The 14,718-nt window shown below is 42.7% G+C and overlaps 1 protein-coding gene across 4 annotated transcripts in view; it reads left to right on the top strand.

The window, feature by feature from the left end:
* DCTD (dCMP deaminase) overlaps window positions 1–14,398 on the top strand; it is a 31,156-nt gene extending 16,758 nt beyond the window's left edge. For 3 of the 4 annotated variants that reach the window (XM_035113909.2, XM_060278725.1, XM_060278727.1), the window contains exons 4-6: window positions 807–923; window positions 9,783–9,879; window positions 12,282–14,398. In XM_035113909.2, the coding sequence (XP_034969800.2) occupies window positions 807–923; window positions 9,783–9,879; window positions 12,282–12,360 (293 nt within the window). In that variant the 3' untranslated portion in view covers window positions 12,361–14,398. Of the gene's footprint in view, window positions 1–806; window positions 924–9,782; window positions 9,880–11,895 lie in introns of all 4 variants that reach the window. The other variant, XM_060278726.1, reaches the window with a different exon arrangement.
* The last annotated feature ends 320 nt before the right edge of the window (window positions 14,399–14,718 follow it).

Raw genomic sequence — 14,718 nt, 5'->3', positions numbered from 1 at the left:
GGCAGTTTACATAACTGTTAACCCTTATATAAAACCTTGGAAACAATATGATTTCTCCACAACAACAAAAATGAGTTTTTCTTATGGCGTTACTGTTCGTTCACAGGAGCCTAATATGGTGCTTCTTGGAAATTCGAAATAACCTCTTCACTTTTGGATTGTTCCAAGATGACCTTGTAGGAATTAAGACAGTCTTAATAGGTGCTAGTGAAGATGGTAACAGTACAAAATGATTGTCTAAACTGCATTCTTAGTGCTGGTCGCTTTTTCTCAAGCTTCATTGCCAGCTATCTTACCTGGAGGTGAGAGCTGCTTGGCTTTACTTCATAATTCCCTTTGCACTTAAGAACACAGAGTGCACTTGCATAATCAAAAGAACATTCCAATCCATGCATGTAAACACACAAATGAGCTCCTTTATAATGGCAATTAGAGCTCTCTGGGAGCACTGGTGCCGTGAGATATTGCCACACTTAGGGTGACTGAAACTACTTGGCCTTCAGCCTATGGCTTTGCTTCGTCCTGTAGGTGTTCACGAATGGCCATGTTAATGTGCTTAATGATCTCATTACTCACTGCAAGCCTGGCCAGATTGCTTGACCTTCATTGATCTTGGTATTTCTGGATGATTTCCCCTCCCCTTCCCCACTTTAAATTTCTCTCTGGTGTGACAGATTGTGCTGGCTGTTTGCTTCTGGAAGGACGCAGGCATTTGCGGTGTAACACTTTGTTAAGTTTTAGATTGATGACTCACTTTAATGAACGCTCATATGAATATTTGTTGGGTTCTTTTTATCTTTAATCAGTGTGTCACGCTGAACTGAACGCCATAATGAACAAGAACTCGGCTGATGTGAAAGGCTGCAGCATGTATGTTGCCTTGTTTCCGTGTAATGAATGTGCAAAGCTCATCATCCAGGCAGGTAAGGAAAGGTGCCAGCTTGATTTGTCAGTGTTGCTGCACTGTCTGTTCATGGGCACCTCATCACAGATGTATTTGGTTTCCAAATTGTGGCTGTTTAGATCTAAATTAATTGCACTATCAACCTTTAAGACACTCCTTGTGTTTTCTATACTTGAGTGGTGCCAGGTTTTCCCGTGCTAATTGCATGCTCTGTGATTCTTAGCTTGTTTTTAATTCAAGTTTGCCTCTTCCTCGACCAAGAGCTGCCAAGGAACTGTGCAGGCATGGCATATAATTAGTGTCAATTTACAATTCTCTGACACATCGCGAACAGAAAATGGGGTGTGTGCGGGGGGTGGGGGAAGAGAGAATAAACTGTGTGTGTCACAAGATCTGCTGGGAGTACCGAGTTTCTCATATTATAAGACACGTCTTATATTTATTTTTTCCTCAAAAAAACACACTATGGCTTATTTTCAAGGGATGTCTTATTTTTTTCCTCCTCTCCCTGCCGCGGCCGGCATTGCTGCTGCGCCTATCACTTTGTCTTATTTTCGGGGTATGGCTTATATTCCTTGAATGCTTAAAAATCCTGCTATGGCTTATTTTATGGGTATGTCTTAAAATATGAGAAACAGGGTATATATATGTAACATTTTAATTTGAGCATCAGACATGGTCGACACTTGAAGATTTTATCTCTTTGGTCATAAATGTCACAGAGACTTCTATGATCTCTCTTATAATTATGTCTTTCATTACAATAGTGATAAATCTTCACCACTGCAGCAGGTGTGCTGGTCTGATCATTAGTCCTTTCTTCAGATTATTGGATACTAGTAAAATGTCCATTATTATGACAAGATGCAGAATGAAGGCTTATATATTTCACAGATCCCTGCGGTCTGAGGGAGGGGGAACGTGCATCCATACAGGATCTCTTGTCAATGAGACCTGGGTCACCCGCTGTTAACACTCAGAGGCACGCTTCCCCCAAATGCAGCACATTGCTTTGGGAAATCTCCATACCACAGTGCTAGAGCATATTCTGTGCTTGCAAAAGGTCCGAATTTAATCCTCAGCATCTTTCGGTCTGAAATTCTGGAGCGCTACTGCCAATCAATGGACAGTTCTCTGTGAACTGTCACTGTAGGGATGAATGGCAACCCTGCACTTACTTGGGAGAAAATAAAGGGGTGCGCCATTGGGATGGGATCTAAGTCTTCTGCCTGCATAGGGACGTTCTGGTCTTGTTTCTTGGCCATACTTCACTATGATGGAAAATTGGGAGAGTGACACTTGGTTTCAGGCACTGGGCTTTTATACAGCTAATTTCCTCTGCCACAAGTGGAAGAGCTTTAATTGCAATATAAATGGCTCTGTTTTAATCAAATTTTAATGTTAATCAACTGGATTGGCAGGCCAAAATTTTAGAAACGTGGAGAAACTTCCCACAAGTATTCCCTTGTAGATTTTAAGGGTTGAAATGTAAGGGGGGGGGGAATGATACACACTATTTTTTAAAAAAGTTATACCTACCTAATGAAACCATGGCCATGACGCAATTACTTACAATTATCGTAAAGGGCAATTATAAAATAAAAGTGCCAAAATAAACTATAAATATAATGCAGTCTTGCCTCTTGAGAAGACACTGCCCTGTTTTGACTGTTGCAGCTAGTAAGGGATCATGGGAGAGACTGTTCCACCTGTCTGCCCACCTTGTTCCCAATTCCCCTGCCAGCCAGGAGTAGGAGAGTGGAGATAGTTATAGCTAATTGACTGGCGTTCCTGCCCACAACCAAATAAGAGGACCACTGCAGTGCCAGTGCAGACCACCAGTGATGTTGACCCCTGTCCCCCAAGGAGAGACGTCAAAGAGATTTATCGCTATTGGGGTCGCCATGAGACTGAGGCTACCACTTTTTAAATTTTGCATTTTTGAATTTAATCATATGGTATACAAAAGTAAGTTACGTATTACGGGGTTGCCAACTTGAATTTTGCAATGCATTTTGCAACCCAGAGTGATAGTTTGCATTGAACGCTTTTGAGTGTTTTAATGTTGCTTGAATCATAGAATCATAGATATGGAAGAAACCACGAGGGTCATCTAGTCTAGCCCCCAGCAATGCAGGAATATGCAGCTATCTTTTGCTGGGATCTAACCTGCAACCTTGGCATTATCAGAACCATGCTCTAACCAACTGATCTTCGTGCCACTTAGGAGAAGAATCTGAATCAGTATACAGTACAGTAAGAGTTGGAGAGGGCAGGATGTATTTATTTATTTAGTTATCTGTTAAATGCATATCCTTCCATTCTTCCCAAAGGTGTTTGTATGATACTGTTTTGCCTTAGATGAAGGGGGCGAATGAGCTGGTTCTAAATCATACATATGTAATTCTACCAGGAACCTTTTTGTGGATTTTCTTTTTTAATGTTTAAGAGAATATTTTCTTTTTATGTGTTAATTATGCTACTTTAAATGTGGATCATTGTTGTATTTGTATCTGATTCTCATTCATAGTGTTTGATACATATATTTTTGGGTCATTTTCTGTTTGGTTGTTTAAGACAGCCTGTAAACCACTTAAGAGATTCCTTTGGAGATGTGAAGTGGCATAAATACGATATATATAAATAAATAAATAGATAAATGTAAAGTAAGATTCAGTGAAATAAAGTATGTGTAAGGTACATAAACACAAGTATGATTTATTTTTAGTTCCCCAAGGTTAATTTCCACATTTTACATGGGATAAGGCCCTTGAAATGCCTCAGCACTTTGTATGTATTTCTTAATTTTTGATGGAAATAACATCATGTAATATTGGGGCATTTTAGAAATCTAGGTCCATCTCAATTTTGCCTAATAAACTCATTTGCCATTATATTCATTTGCTTTATATGCAGCAGTGAAATAGTTAAGCTCCTAACACTCTATGTCAGACTCATTGTCAGTTATCACTCTTGGTTTTTTCTGTTCTTTGTGTGTTCAGGATGTAATATTGACATGTTGGCAGAATGGGAAAATGTGTAGGATTGTGCTCTACACAGTCACAGTTGATGCTTGCAGTCCGGTGGGGGTAGGGGAGAGCCATGGAAGCAGAAGCAGAAATTGCAAGAGATATGAGTGCTTTGAAATTGTCCAAAATCTGCTTTAAGTAATTACGTGAGACTGTCCTATTGTGTTTTTTAAGGATGGATTCACGATACATACAAATTCTTCAGAGAAGAAATGTCTCCTGTCTTTCAGTGTAAAACATTGTGCACACTGATGGACAGTAATAGCTTCGCATTCTGCAAATAGAAATGGTAGCAAAGCAGAAGACAATTGGGTAGCAGCAATTTCACAGTTGCAGTTCAGTGTGTGGCTCAATCTACTCTAGCTTTCTTTATATATCCCACCAGTAACTCTACAGATCCACTTGGACAAATATATAACACTTTTGGTATTGCACCCTCTTAAGTGCTGGGCCTGAAAATCCTGAGGCTAAATTTGTCTTCTTCCACTTTTGAAGTTCCATGACCTTCAGAGTTTTTGGCCTCGTTAACAATCCCATCTCTTCCCAAATTAAGCTACTTTTTATTATAGTAGCATTATATGACAAAATACCTATGCACTAGATCTGTCACGCCGGTTCTAGTTGTTGCTGATGTTGGATGCCCTATTTTAACTTGTTTGTAACATGCAGTATCAGCATGTCTTTTAACTCTTTAACCGGTAACAAGTGGAAACAATTTTTTTTAAAAAAATCCTTCCATAGCACCTTAGAGACCAACTAAGTTTGTCATTGGTATGAGCTTTTGTGTGCATGCACACTTCTTCGGATACACTGAAACAGAAGTCACCAGACCCTTATGAATAGTCAGAGGGTGGGGGTGGGGGTATTACTCAGAAGGGTGGTGGGAATGGGTGATAGGTTGGTAGGAGTGGTAAACCTGTTGATGACAGTTAACGACTTAACAACTGCAATTGGTCTTGCAGGAAAAAGAAAGGGGTGAGGTGCTAAAGAAAGCTATATCATGTATAATGAGATAAGAATCCAGTGTTCTTATTCAGACCAGGTCTCTCCATGGTTTTAAACTTGGTAATGAGTTGCAATTCAGCAACTTCTCTTTCTAGTCTGTTTCTGAAATTTTTCTGTAATAAAACAACTACTTTGAGATCTTGTATAGAATGTCCTGGGAGATTGAAGTGTTCTCCTGCTAGTTTCTCTCTCTCGTGATTCCTGATGTCAGATTTATGTCCATTTATCCTTTGGCGTAGGGTTTGGTCTGTTTGTCCAATATGAAGGGCACTGTTGGCATTTGATGGGATATACACAATGTTAGAAGATGAGCAATTCAATAGTCCTAAGATGGTATGTTTGATGTTGTTGGGGCCAGTAATGGTGTTGTCCGGGTGTATGTGGCAGCAAAATTGGCATCTGGGTTTATTGCAGGCTCTGGTACCAGTGTCCATGTTAAGTCTGGTTGTTGTGGGTGAGGAGTTGTTTAAGATTGGGTGGCTGTCTGTAGGCAATGAAAGGTCTTCCTCCCAGAGCTTGAGAAAGAGAACTGCCATTGTCTAGGAGATGTTTTAGATCTCTGATGATGCTTTGAACTGTTTTAACTTGGGAGCTATATGTGATTTACTAGTGGTGTTCCGTTATTTTCTTTTTTGGGTCTGTCTTGCAGCAAGTTCGCTCTGGGTATCAGTCTGGCCCTGTTGATCTGCAGATATTTTAGTTCTAAAAAGATTTGCTGTAGATCTCTTAGGTGAGAGTCTCTGTCTGTAGAGTTGAAACAGATGCGGCTGTAACGTAGGGCTTGGCCATATACAATGGATTGTTTGGGATGTTTGGGATGGTAGCTAGAAGCATGTAGATACGTTTGTCGGTCAGTTGGTTTACGGTATAAGGTGGTGTCTGTACACCCATCCTGTATTTTTATAGCAGTGTCCAAAAATGTATTTCTTGCATAGATTGTGTGAGGGACAAGGGATACAGGGAAGTCCCTCCCATCTTAAGTTCCAGCCCATCCCCAAGCGCTGGAGAGAGTAAGGAGAGCTCTGCCTCCAGCGGAGAGTCAGGAAGTGGTGTCCGAGGCTCAGGCAAGGTTGTGGAGCCCAGGCCGCAGATGGGACAGGAAGTTGGACGCACGGGGGGGAGGCCAATCCCCCCAACTCCCGAATTGCGACGCAAACGTAGGGGGAAGAGGTTGGGTCTGCCAAAGCTGTGGTGCTGGAAGAAAACGCGCCAATCGCCATTCGGGAGTTCTGACACCTCACCTTAAGGATGCATTTTTACTGCTCTGAACACTGTAAATAATCAGCACTTAATAAAAGCCTTAAAAGACCATGCTGGAGTCGTCACTCTAGAGTAGCCATACCAGGCCCTCTGACAGCAACTCCCGAATCTTTTTTTGGCTACTTTGGAGGCCGAAGCAGCGAAGCAGGAGCTGCAGAACCTCACAGCGCACGCACAGCAGCAATTGCATGCCGCTCAGGAGGAAGCGCGAGGGGCGCAGGAGGAGCTGAACAAGCTGGTGGACCAGGTGAGGACAAAAGAGGAGACTGAGAAACAGCTAAGGGTGATGGTATTGGACCTGCAGAAAAAGTTGGAAGAGGAGAAAGCCGCTAGAGGTGGGGGGGCGCCCCAGCCGCAGCTAGTCCAAGTGAGAAGGGGACAGAGCCTAGTCACCAAGTTCAGCGGCGACCCGAGGGAGTACCTAGGATTCGAGACAGAAATAAATTATGCGCTGGAATTGCATGCAGCAGAATTCCCAGATGACGCGCACAGAGTCTCCTTTATCATAGAGCATTTGACGGGGGCCGCCCGGGAATGGGTAAGACCGCTCATCGCGCAAAAAAATCCTTGCATGAAGAACGCAAAATTATTTCTAGAAGCCTTAAAAATAATGTACGCTAGCGACAGTGAAATGGAGGCCAAAGACTTTGAGGAAAGGAGGGGTTTGCTTTTTTACAGGGGAGCCCTGTACCTGCCAACCAAACAGCTGAGAGGTAAGGCCCTCAAGCAGATGCACGACAACCCAACGGCGGGTCATTTCGGAAGGGACAAAACCACTCACCTAGTCATGAGACACTTCTGGTGGCCAGGGGTGCGGGAGGATGTTCGGGATTATGTAAGGGGATGTGACACCTGCCAGCGAGCAAAGGTGGTCAGAGCGCCACCAGCAGGTTTGCTGGAGCCATTAGCCACACCGCACAGGCCGTGGGAAGTAGTGTCCATGGACTTCATCACAGACCTGCCGTCGTCCAGGGGCAAGACCGCAGTGTTGGTGGTGGTGGACCTCATGTCCAAAATGTGCCACTTTATACCGTGTGCCAGGGCGGTCTCGGCAGAAGAGACGGCCAAACTGTTTGTTGACCACGTATTCAGACTGCATGGATTGCCTTTAAGAGTTATTTCGGATCGTGGCCGCCAATTTGTTTCCAGTTTCTGGCGGCGGCTAATGAACCTCCTGCAGGTGGAGGTCAGTTTGTCTACGGCTCGGCACCCGCAGACCAATGGACAGGCGGAGCGGGTCAACGCCATTCTGCAGCAGTACCTGAGATGTTACGTCAGCCAGAGGCAAACGGACTGGGTGGATCGCCTGCCACTGGCAGAATTTGCCTACAACAATGCGGTGCACGTCTCCACAGGGGTGTCGCCCTTTAAGGCCAACTACGGGCGCGACCTCAGATCTTTCCCGGAGAGGGAGGGGGAGGAGGAGGAAGAGGGCCCACAGGCAGAGGATTGGGCAGAGGACCTGGAGACGGTGCACCAGCAGCTCAGAGAACACTTGGAGAGGGCCAAGGAAGCGTACAAGAAGGGGGCAGATCGCCACAGGCGACCGGGAGAGGTCATCAGGGTGGGGGACAAGGTTTGGTTATCCTCGGAAGGTCTTCCCACCAGGGGGCGATGCAAAAAGTTAGCACCCAGGAGGCTGGGCCCCTTCACGGTCACGCAACAGGTCAACCCGGTAGCCTTCAGGCTAGCACTGCCTGAGGACATGAGAGTGCACCCAGTGTTTCATAGATCGCTGCTGTCGCCGTACAGAGAAAGTACTAGGTTCAGGGACAGCGATCAGCCTCCAGAGGGAGGGGGGGAGACGGGAAACGCCCGTCAGCTCAATGAGGCAACTGAGATTTTAGACTCAAGGAGAGGGGTGAGAGGGCTGGAGTACCTGATAGCATGGGAGGACACTCCGCCGTCCCACAATGAGTGGATACCGGCCACGGAAGTACCTGAGGAATTTTTAGTGGAAGAGTTCCACGCCCTGTTCCCCCACAGGCCCAAGCCCTGGCACATGGAAAGGGAGGGAGAGGGGGAGGGGCAGGAGGAAGGGATAGCAGGCAGCAGCTCTCCATGGAGATGGGAAGCGGAATTTGAGGACACGGAAGAAGAGGTGTGGGTTTCACCGAGGTCGACGACGTCAGAGGCAGGAGAGGACTGGCAGAACATTTTTACTCCCACCAGCTCTGACGCCACTGACTTCTTGGGATTCCCGTCTTCTCAGGGGGAAGGAGAAAGATCGCAGGATTGGGGGGAAATTTTTACACCCACAGGGTCGGATGCCACAGACTTCTTGGGGTTTCACTCGTCCCCAGCAAGCAGAGAGCCACTAGGAAGGGGGGGAGAGGAGCCTGGGAGGGGGGTGGATGTGAGGGACAAGGGATACAGGGAAGTCCCTCCCATCTTAAGTTCCAGCCCATCCCCAAGCGCTGGAGAGAGTAAGGAGAGCTCTGCCTCCAGCGGAGAGTCAGGAAGTGGTGTCCGAGGCTCAGGCAAGGTTGTGGAGCCCAGGCCGCAGGTGGGACAGGAAGTTGGACGCACGGGGGGGAGGCCAATCCCCCCAACTCCCGAATTGCGACGCAAACGTAGGGGGAAGAGGTTGGGTCTGCCAAAGCTGTGGTGCTGGAAGAAAACGCGCCAATCGCCATTCGGGAGTTCTGACACCTCACCTTAAGGATGCATTTTTACTGCTCTGAACACTGTAAATAATCAGCACTTAATAAAAGCCTTAAAAGACCATGCTGGAGTCGTCACTCTAGAGTAGCCATACCAGGCCCTCTGACAGATTGGTTCATTGTTAGGTTGATGGTGGGGTGAAAGCCATTGAATGTCTGGTGGAAGGTGTCCAGGGTCTGTTGACCATGTGTCCAGATAATAAAAATATTGTCAATGTATCACAGGTACAAGAGAGGTTTGAGTGGGTAGGAGTTTAGGAAACGTTCTAAATCTGCCATGAAGATGTTGGCATACTGTGGGGCCATGCGGGTGCCCATTAGTTGGACTCTAAGGATTTTTTTATTATTTTGTTTCGACTACTGCAGACCAACACGGCTACCTACCTGTAACTGGTAACAAGTGGTTTAGTTTAAAGAAAACTAGGTGGGTTAAGGAAAAAACACTCTGAATAGGAAACAAATAATGTCACAGAAAAAAATCCCCATGCTAACACCCTCTCCAGATTTCTAGACAATCTCTAGTGTGAACAACTATTTATGTGAAAATATTTCATTCCATTTTTGTAAAAGCTGGCAAATCTCCCTATTAGTCAAATCATGCCAAAACCAATTGATGGGTTTTACCCTATAATTAAAATAGTGTCCATGAACCACAGAGCTTTTACCACTGCCTATAGCCAACAGAACTCTGTGAGCAAGGGTCGTCTTCTCCCTTTTCTGTATACACTGGTAAGAAATCCTGCTGCACATAAGGGGCTGCTCTATTAGGAGCACAGCTAATTTGGTAATTGGAAGATTTGCACACATTTCTTCTGCTTAAAAATATCTTTATGTAGATGTTACTTTTTATATAAATTTAACTCTCTCTTTCCTTGAATGCATCTAAACATTTTTGCTTCTCATTGTTGTGTCCGCTCATAGGTATAAAAGAAGTTATTTTTATGTCTGACAAATATCACGATACTTTGGAGATGACAGCTGCACGGCGCTTGTTTGATTTAGCTGGAATTATATACAGGTGAGGTAATGCACGGGCTCTTGCAACTTTTGTCCCTTCCATCCTTTCATATGCTTCTGTACTGTTCTGAAGCCCCACACCTATTCAGCTATAGGCCTCCTCCCATTCATGATCCAAGTAAGTGAAATGATATTATTAAGTGCTCAAAGGATCAGGGCCAAATACAGGAAAGTGGTTGCCTGCTGTAAGTTTTTTCTGTAATCTATTTCACAGCCTTTGTGCAAAAAGGGATGTAGTGGCTGACACCAAATATATTTGGATTCTTTGAAAATCATGGCAGACAAGTCTCCTGCCCCAACCTGTAGAGAAAAGCAGGTCATATCTGAAATTGTTCATAAACATAAATTACAACGGCATATCTATGAGGAAGATACCTTTATGGAAAACCTTATACCTTCTTCCTATATTGCGTACAATTTCCCTAAGACACCGGGTACGGCCTCTGTTTATACATTGTAAAATGCATGTATTTATTGTTTGAAGTGTTATTCTTGTTTGTATTCTGCCAAATAAGAACTTATTGTTCACGGAAAATATTGGCTGTATAGCATGTTGTCATATTGGCTGTGCTTAAAGAATATAGCAGTAGAGGTGTGACAAAGGTTGTCTTAGGATATTCCTAGCAAGTTACTACTTAAAGCCGAAGCCTCTGCTCCCTCGCTCAGAAAACAATGTCTTACTTCCATGTAAGAGCATAAAAGATAAACCTCAGGCTGCAATCCTATATACCTCACCTGGTTTAGCAGGCCAATCAAAGCCATTTCCTGGGATGTCCTGTTTCCTGGGGTGTGGTCGCTGTCACATGCTGGCAGCTTCTAGGAGCCACAGGTGAGAACTGAGTGCAGGGTGGGGACCAAAGGTGGACAAACTACCCCAGAAGGAGCACAACGTGTTCCCCACCAGAGGTACTGCCCTCCCCTAACACCCCAACACCCCATCCAAGTGCAATACTCCATAAGAAATTGCAGTATAGATACATGATAGATACGGATTGTGACTAATGTTGTGTGTACACTAAGGTTACCAGCCGTCCCTGTTTCCCGGGGACAGTCCCTTGATTTACAAATCAGTCTCCATACAAAATCCATTGAAGTTGAAGTGTCCCCGGGTTCATTGGAAAAAAAATCTGGTAACCTTAGTGTACACCACTTTGCAAACCAATGGTGGGAGAGGACTTTATGCAGACTGAAGGAGACTGTGTACACAGCCTTTGGGTTTAACCAAGCCAATATTTTCATGGAATATGGCCTGAAGAAAAAAGGGTATATTTTATAAGGCACTAAGGGAGGTTAATGTGTTCAACTAATGGTTTAACACCTTTATGATGCTTTGGTGAAAGGCTAATTATTATGAATTTAAAAACTTGAAAATATTAATATTAATGTAGAACCTTCTTGAAGTTTTGCATGTTTTAACAGTTCTGACTGAAAACGTTAGGCTGACTTCTAGCTCCTGGGCTAAAGTAGAAATCATGAGCCAATAATGCAGCATTTGAAATTCTGTTCTAAAGTTATTCCTCATATTCTATGTCTACCATGGGCACTAGGTGAAGTGGAGGCATAACTCATTCTGTTGCAAATGAAATATTTTCAGAGCTTGCCCATGATTAGGGTGCCTCCAGCGCTTCCAAGCGATAGGCTGGATAAAGTGTGTGTGCCACCTTCCTCCCAAACTTGTCCTTCATTCTCTTGGCTGTTTTTGCCTCTTTGTATTGATTTGTGAGGATATGGTTATGCTTAATGAATCTCTAGAACTGAATTGTCAAGCTTAATGAGACACTAAATCCACACTATTTGCATAATCCTCTGTTTACTGGTAGATTGTAAAATATACACACAGTCCCCAAATACCTTTCTTGCTAATTGCTGCAGCAGATTCTCTAATGATGTAAAAGGATGAGCTTTGTTGGCGATATTAATTTTACAATTCTAAAGTTGTAACTTAAAAATTATTCCAGTTTCACTAGTTTATATTTTCTATCCCTTGCATAATGCAGTATATTTTCCCCCTTTGCAGTGAAATTACTGAAGCAAACTTTGGAAGTTTTCTATGAAAAAATTGGCATGGAAAAAATATCAAATGTTACAGAAAGAGTGGTTACATGATGCCACCTCCTGCAGCTAGGTTGTTAGAAATCCTTTGACTCCTGGCTAATTTATGAACTCCAATAGCTGAAGAACATACAAACTAGGCAACCCCATGTGTCTTTTTGTCTTAGACTTTCTTGTCCGGGTTTCTCTCAGTATGGTGCACTATAATTGGCTCCTATAGAGATGAAACACAGAGTGAATCCAATGATATTTCTGCCTTCTTAAAATTTAGTTGGGAGGCAAAGCAAACAAAATGTTTAACTACTTCACTAGCTAATATCCATCTCTTTTCCCCTCTCCATTTTTCCCCAGGAAATTCAAACCTAAGTGCAGTAAGATAGTCATTGATTTTGATTCAATTAACAGCAGACCATGTCAAAAGCCTCTGTGAGTTACATCACATCTAATTAAAGCTCTAGAAGATTGTGATTATCCTTTTCTTAGAAGCTGCTAATGCCTTTCATCTTGAAGTTTGGCACAACTTTTTAATAGCCCACTACAGTTGTAAGTAGACATCTAAGGAATATGTCAGGCCCAGAAAATTTTTGTCCTCCTTGCCATATGTTTTAAGCTTTGACTTCCTGGAGTTTTCTAAATCTTTTCTAAATGGAACCTATAGGTGAGGTCTGGACTTGTGTATGAACAATAGGAAAGGTGTGTTCACTGTGCAAACATCTGATCTGAATGAAGAGGACCTAAGTCACAAGCAATAACCTATGAATATTGGCTCGATCAAGAAAACTGGTGGATAGCTTGTATGGTGACATGTAACTGTAGGGATGCATCTACCAGCCTAGCAGGTCTCCATATAGCACAAACTATTGAAAATGTCATTTTTCAAGCAATATGGCTAGATGTCTCTATAACAGTCAAAATATTGTGTTATGTGAAATCCATACTGGTACATTACACCTTGATATTTTACCAGATGTTCATCTATTTAATTGCTTCTCCTGTTGCAGTGTAGCGTGTGAGCATGTGCTCAATTATGTTTGAAGAATGTTTTGTATTGGATGTAGTTTCAGAGTAGCTTTAATTCCTTTCCCCCCAAGATACCTTCCATTTAGCAGAGGATAAGTGCATAAATCATTAGGCTTTCACCTATGGGACTCTATTTGGAACTGATTTTAATGTCTAAAAGGAGACACATTTATTGGTCTAAATCTCTACTAGACAATCCAGCACATTACAATTCTGGGATCAGCCTCTAAGGTAACTTAATCACTGCTTTCCCTCTAAGGGAAATGAGGCGATTCAGTCCGCACTGAGGTTGAACATGCCAAATGTCATAATTATGGTTTTAGCTTGCTTTTAGTTGTTAAAAACTGGCCCTGTGCCATAGGTTCTGGAAACACAGGCTAAAACTATCAAGGGCTTTCAATATCTCCCCTTCTATTTGATTTTTTTGGGGGGGGGGTGCCTAAATGTGCATGTTTAGAAAATGTTTCCAACCCCAAAGGTATTCATGTTTTTTTAAGAATATTGTGATGTTTTCCTGGACTCTTACTTTCTATGTTGAAATCATTCTGCAGATTAAGACATTGTGTAATTTGGCTTGCCACCAGGATTATTAAAGTCTTATTAAAATCCTACTTTGTTGAAGTAGACTCATTATTATTATATTACACTATATGTTTGGCTCTAGAGAGCTGCTGTTTCTGCAATCATATGCAAAGTGTATTTTGTATATTTGTTGTATCATTACAGAAATTGTAATGATCAAAAATTACTTTCCTGCTGAAGAAGTCATGCTGTAGTAGTGGTTACATGTGAACCTTTAAGTATATTTTTTTAATATTCAGCCAATTGAAAAATACGCTCCAGCTTCCCCTAATTTCCATCTGAAATCTGGTTTAATTGTTTTAGGAATATTTTCTTAATTTGTGGGTCAGCCTAACCATTTATGCAGATGAATATTGTTTTTGGGAAATGACATTTTATTTAATTTTATTTATTTAAAGGAAAACCCCTAAAACACAGAAAAAGCCTCTGGTAGTGTATTAACATGAAACATGTGGATTGAAGTGCACATATTTTTCTTGTCCACACAGTGTCCTAATCCAAAGGCCATCTGAAACATTTTCCAATTTAATACTCCTCCCTCCCCCACCCCCAAATCTCTGGGTAATCTGGTATGAAACATATTACATTAACGCTGCACAAGTGTGGATGCTCTGCAGTGCGATCTGACTTGCTTTGTGGTTGGTTATTTGCCTATGTGGTGATGTTCTTAGTGGGTTTCACAACACCCTTGTTCTTAATGCAGTATATCTAAAGGATGAGCAGAATTGTACTGCCTAGATATGTATAGAGACATTTTCCTGTTGCAGTTAGTAGGGGAGTGCTTTGAAATGGTTGCATTTAAAAGGAAATACTCCAAACAGGGTAAAGTCATTCTATAAGGAATTCCTTGATAACTGAGGTATAATAACACTAAATCTGAGAGGAGTGTTGCTGGCTGTCATGACCAATAAGTAACACAAAGGTCCCAAAGTACTCAGTAGAATTGGTACGCTCAAAGGAGAGACATGCAGGAAAATAAGAGATTGACGACTTTGTCACTGCTGGTTGATATTCAGCAGCATACACAAGGAGGTAGAAATGCAGGCCTCTTACAGGCCTAAAGGAAGTCATTCAGTTATGCATGTTCAAAAAATTATTATTTTTAAACCCACTATCCTAAGCAGTACCAAATGCCTGAAGAGGAGATTATGAAAAGCAACAGTATTGACTCATTTGGATGCTGGTA

This window comes from Zootoca vivipara, chromosome 9 (genome assembly GCF_963506605.1).
Source record: "Zootoca vivipara chromosome 9, rZooViv1.1, whole genome shotgun sequence".
Taxonomy (NCBI): domain Eukaryota; kingdom Metazoa; phylum Chordata; class Lepidosauria; order Squamata; family Lacertidae; genus Zootoca; species Zootoca vivipara.
The sequence above is the reverse complement of the archived record's forward strand: the minus strand, read 5'-3'. Positions and strand labels throughout refer to the sequence as shown.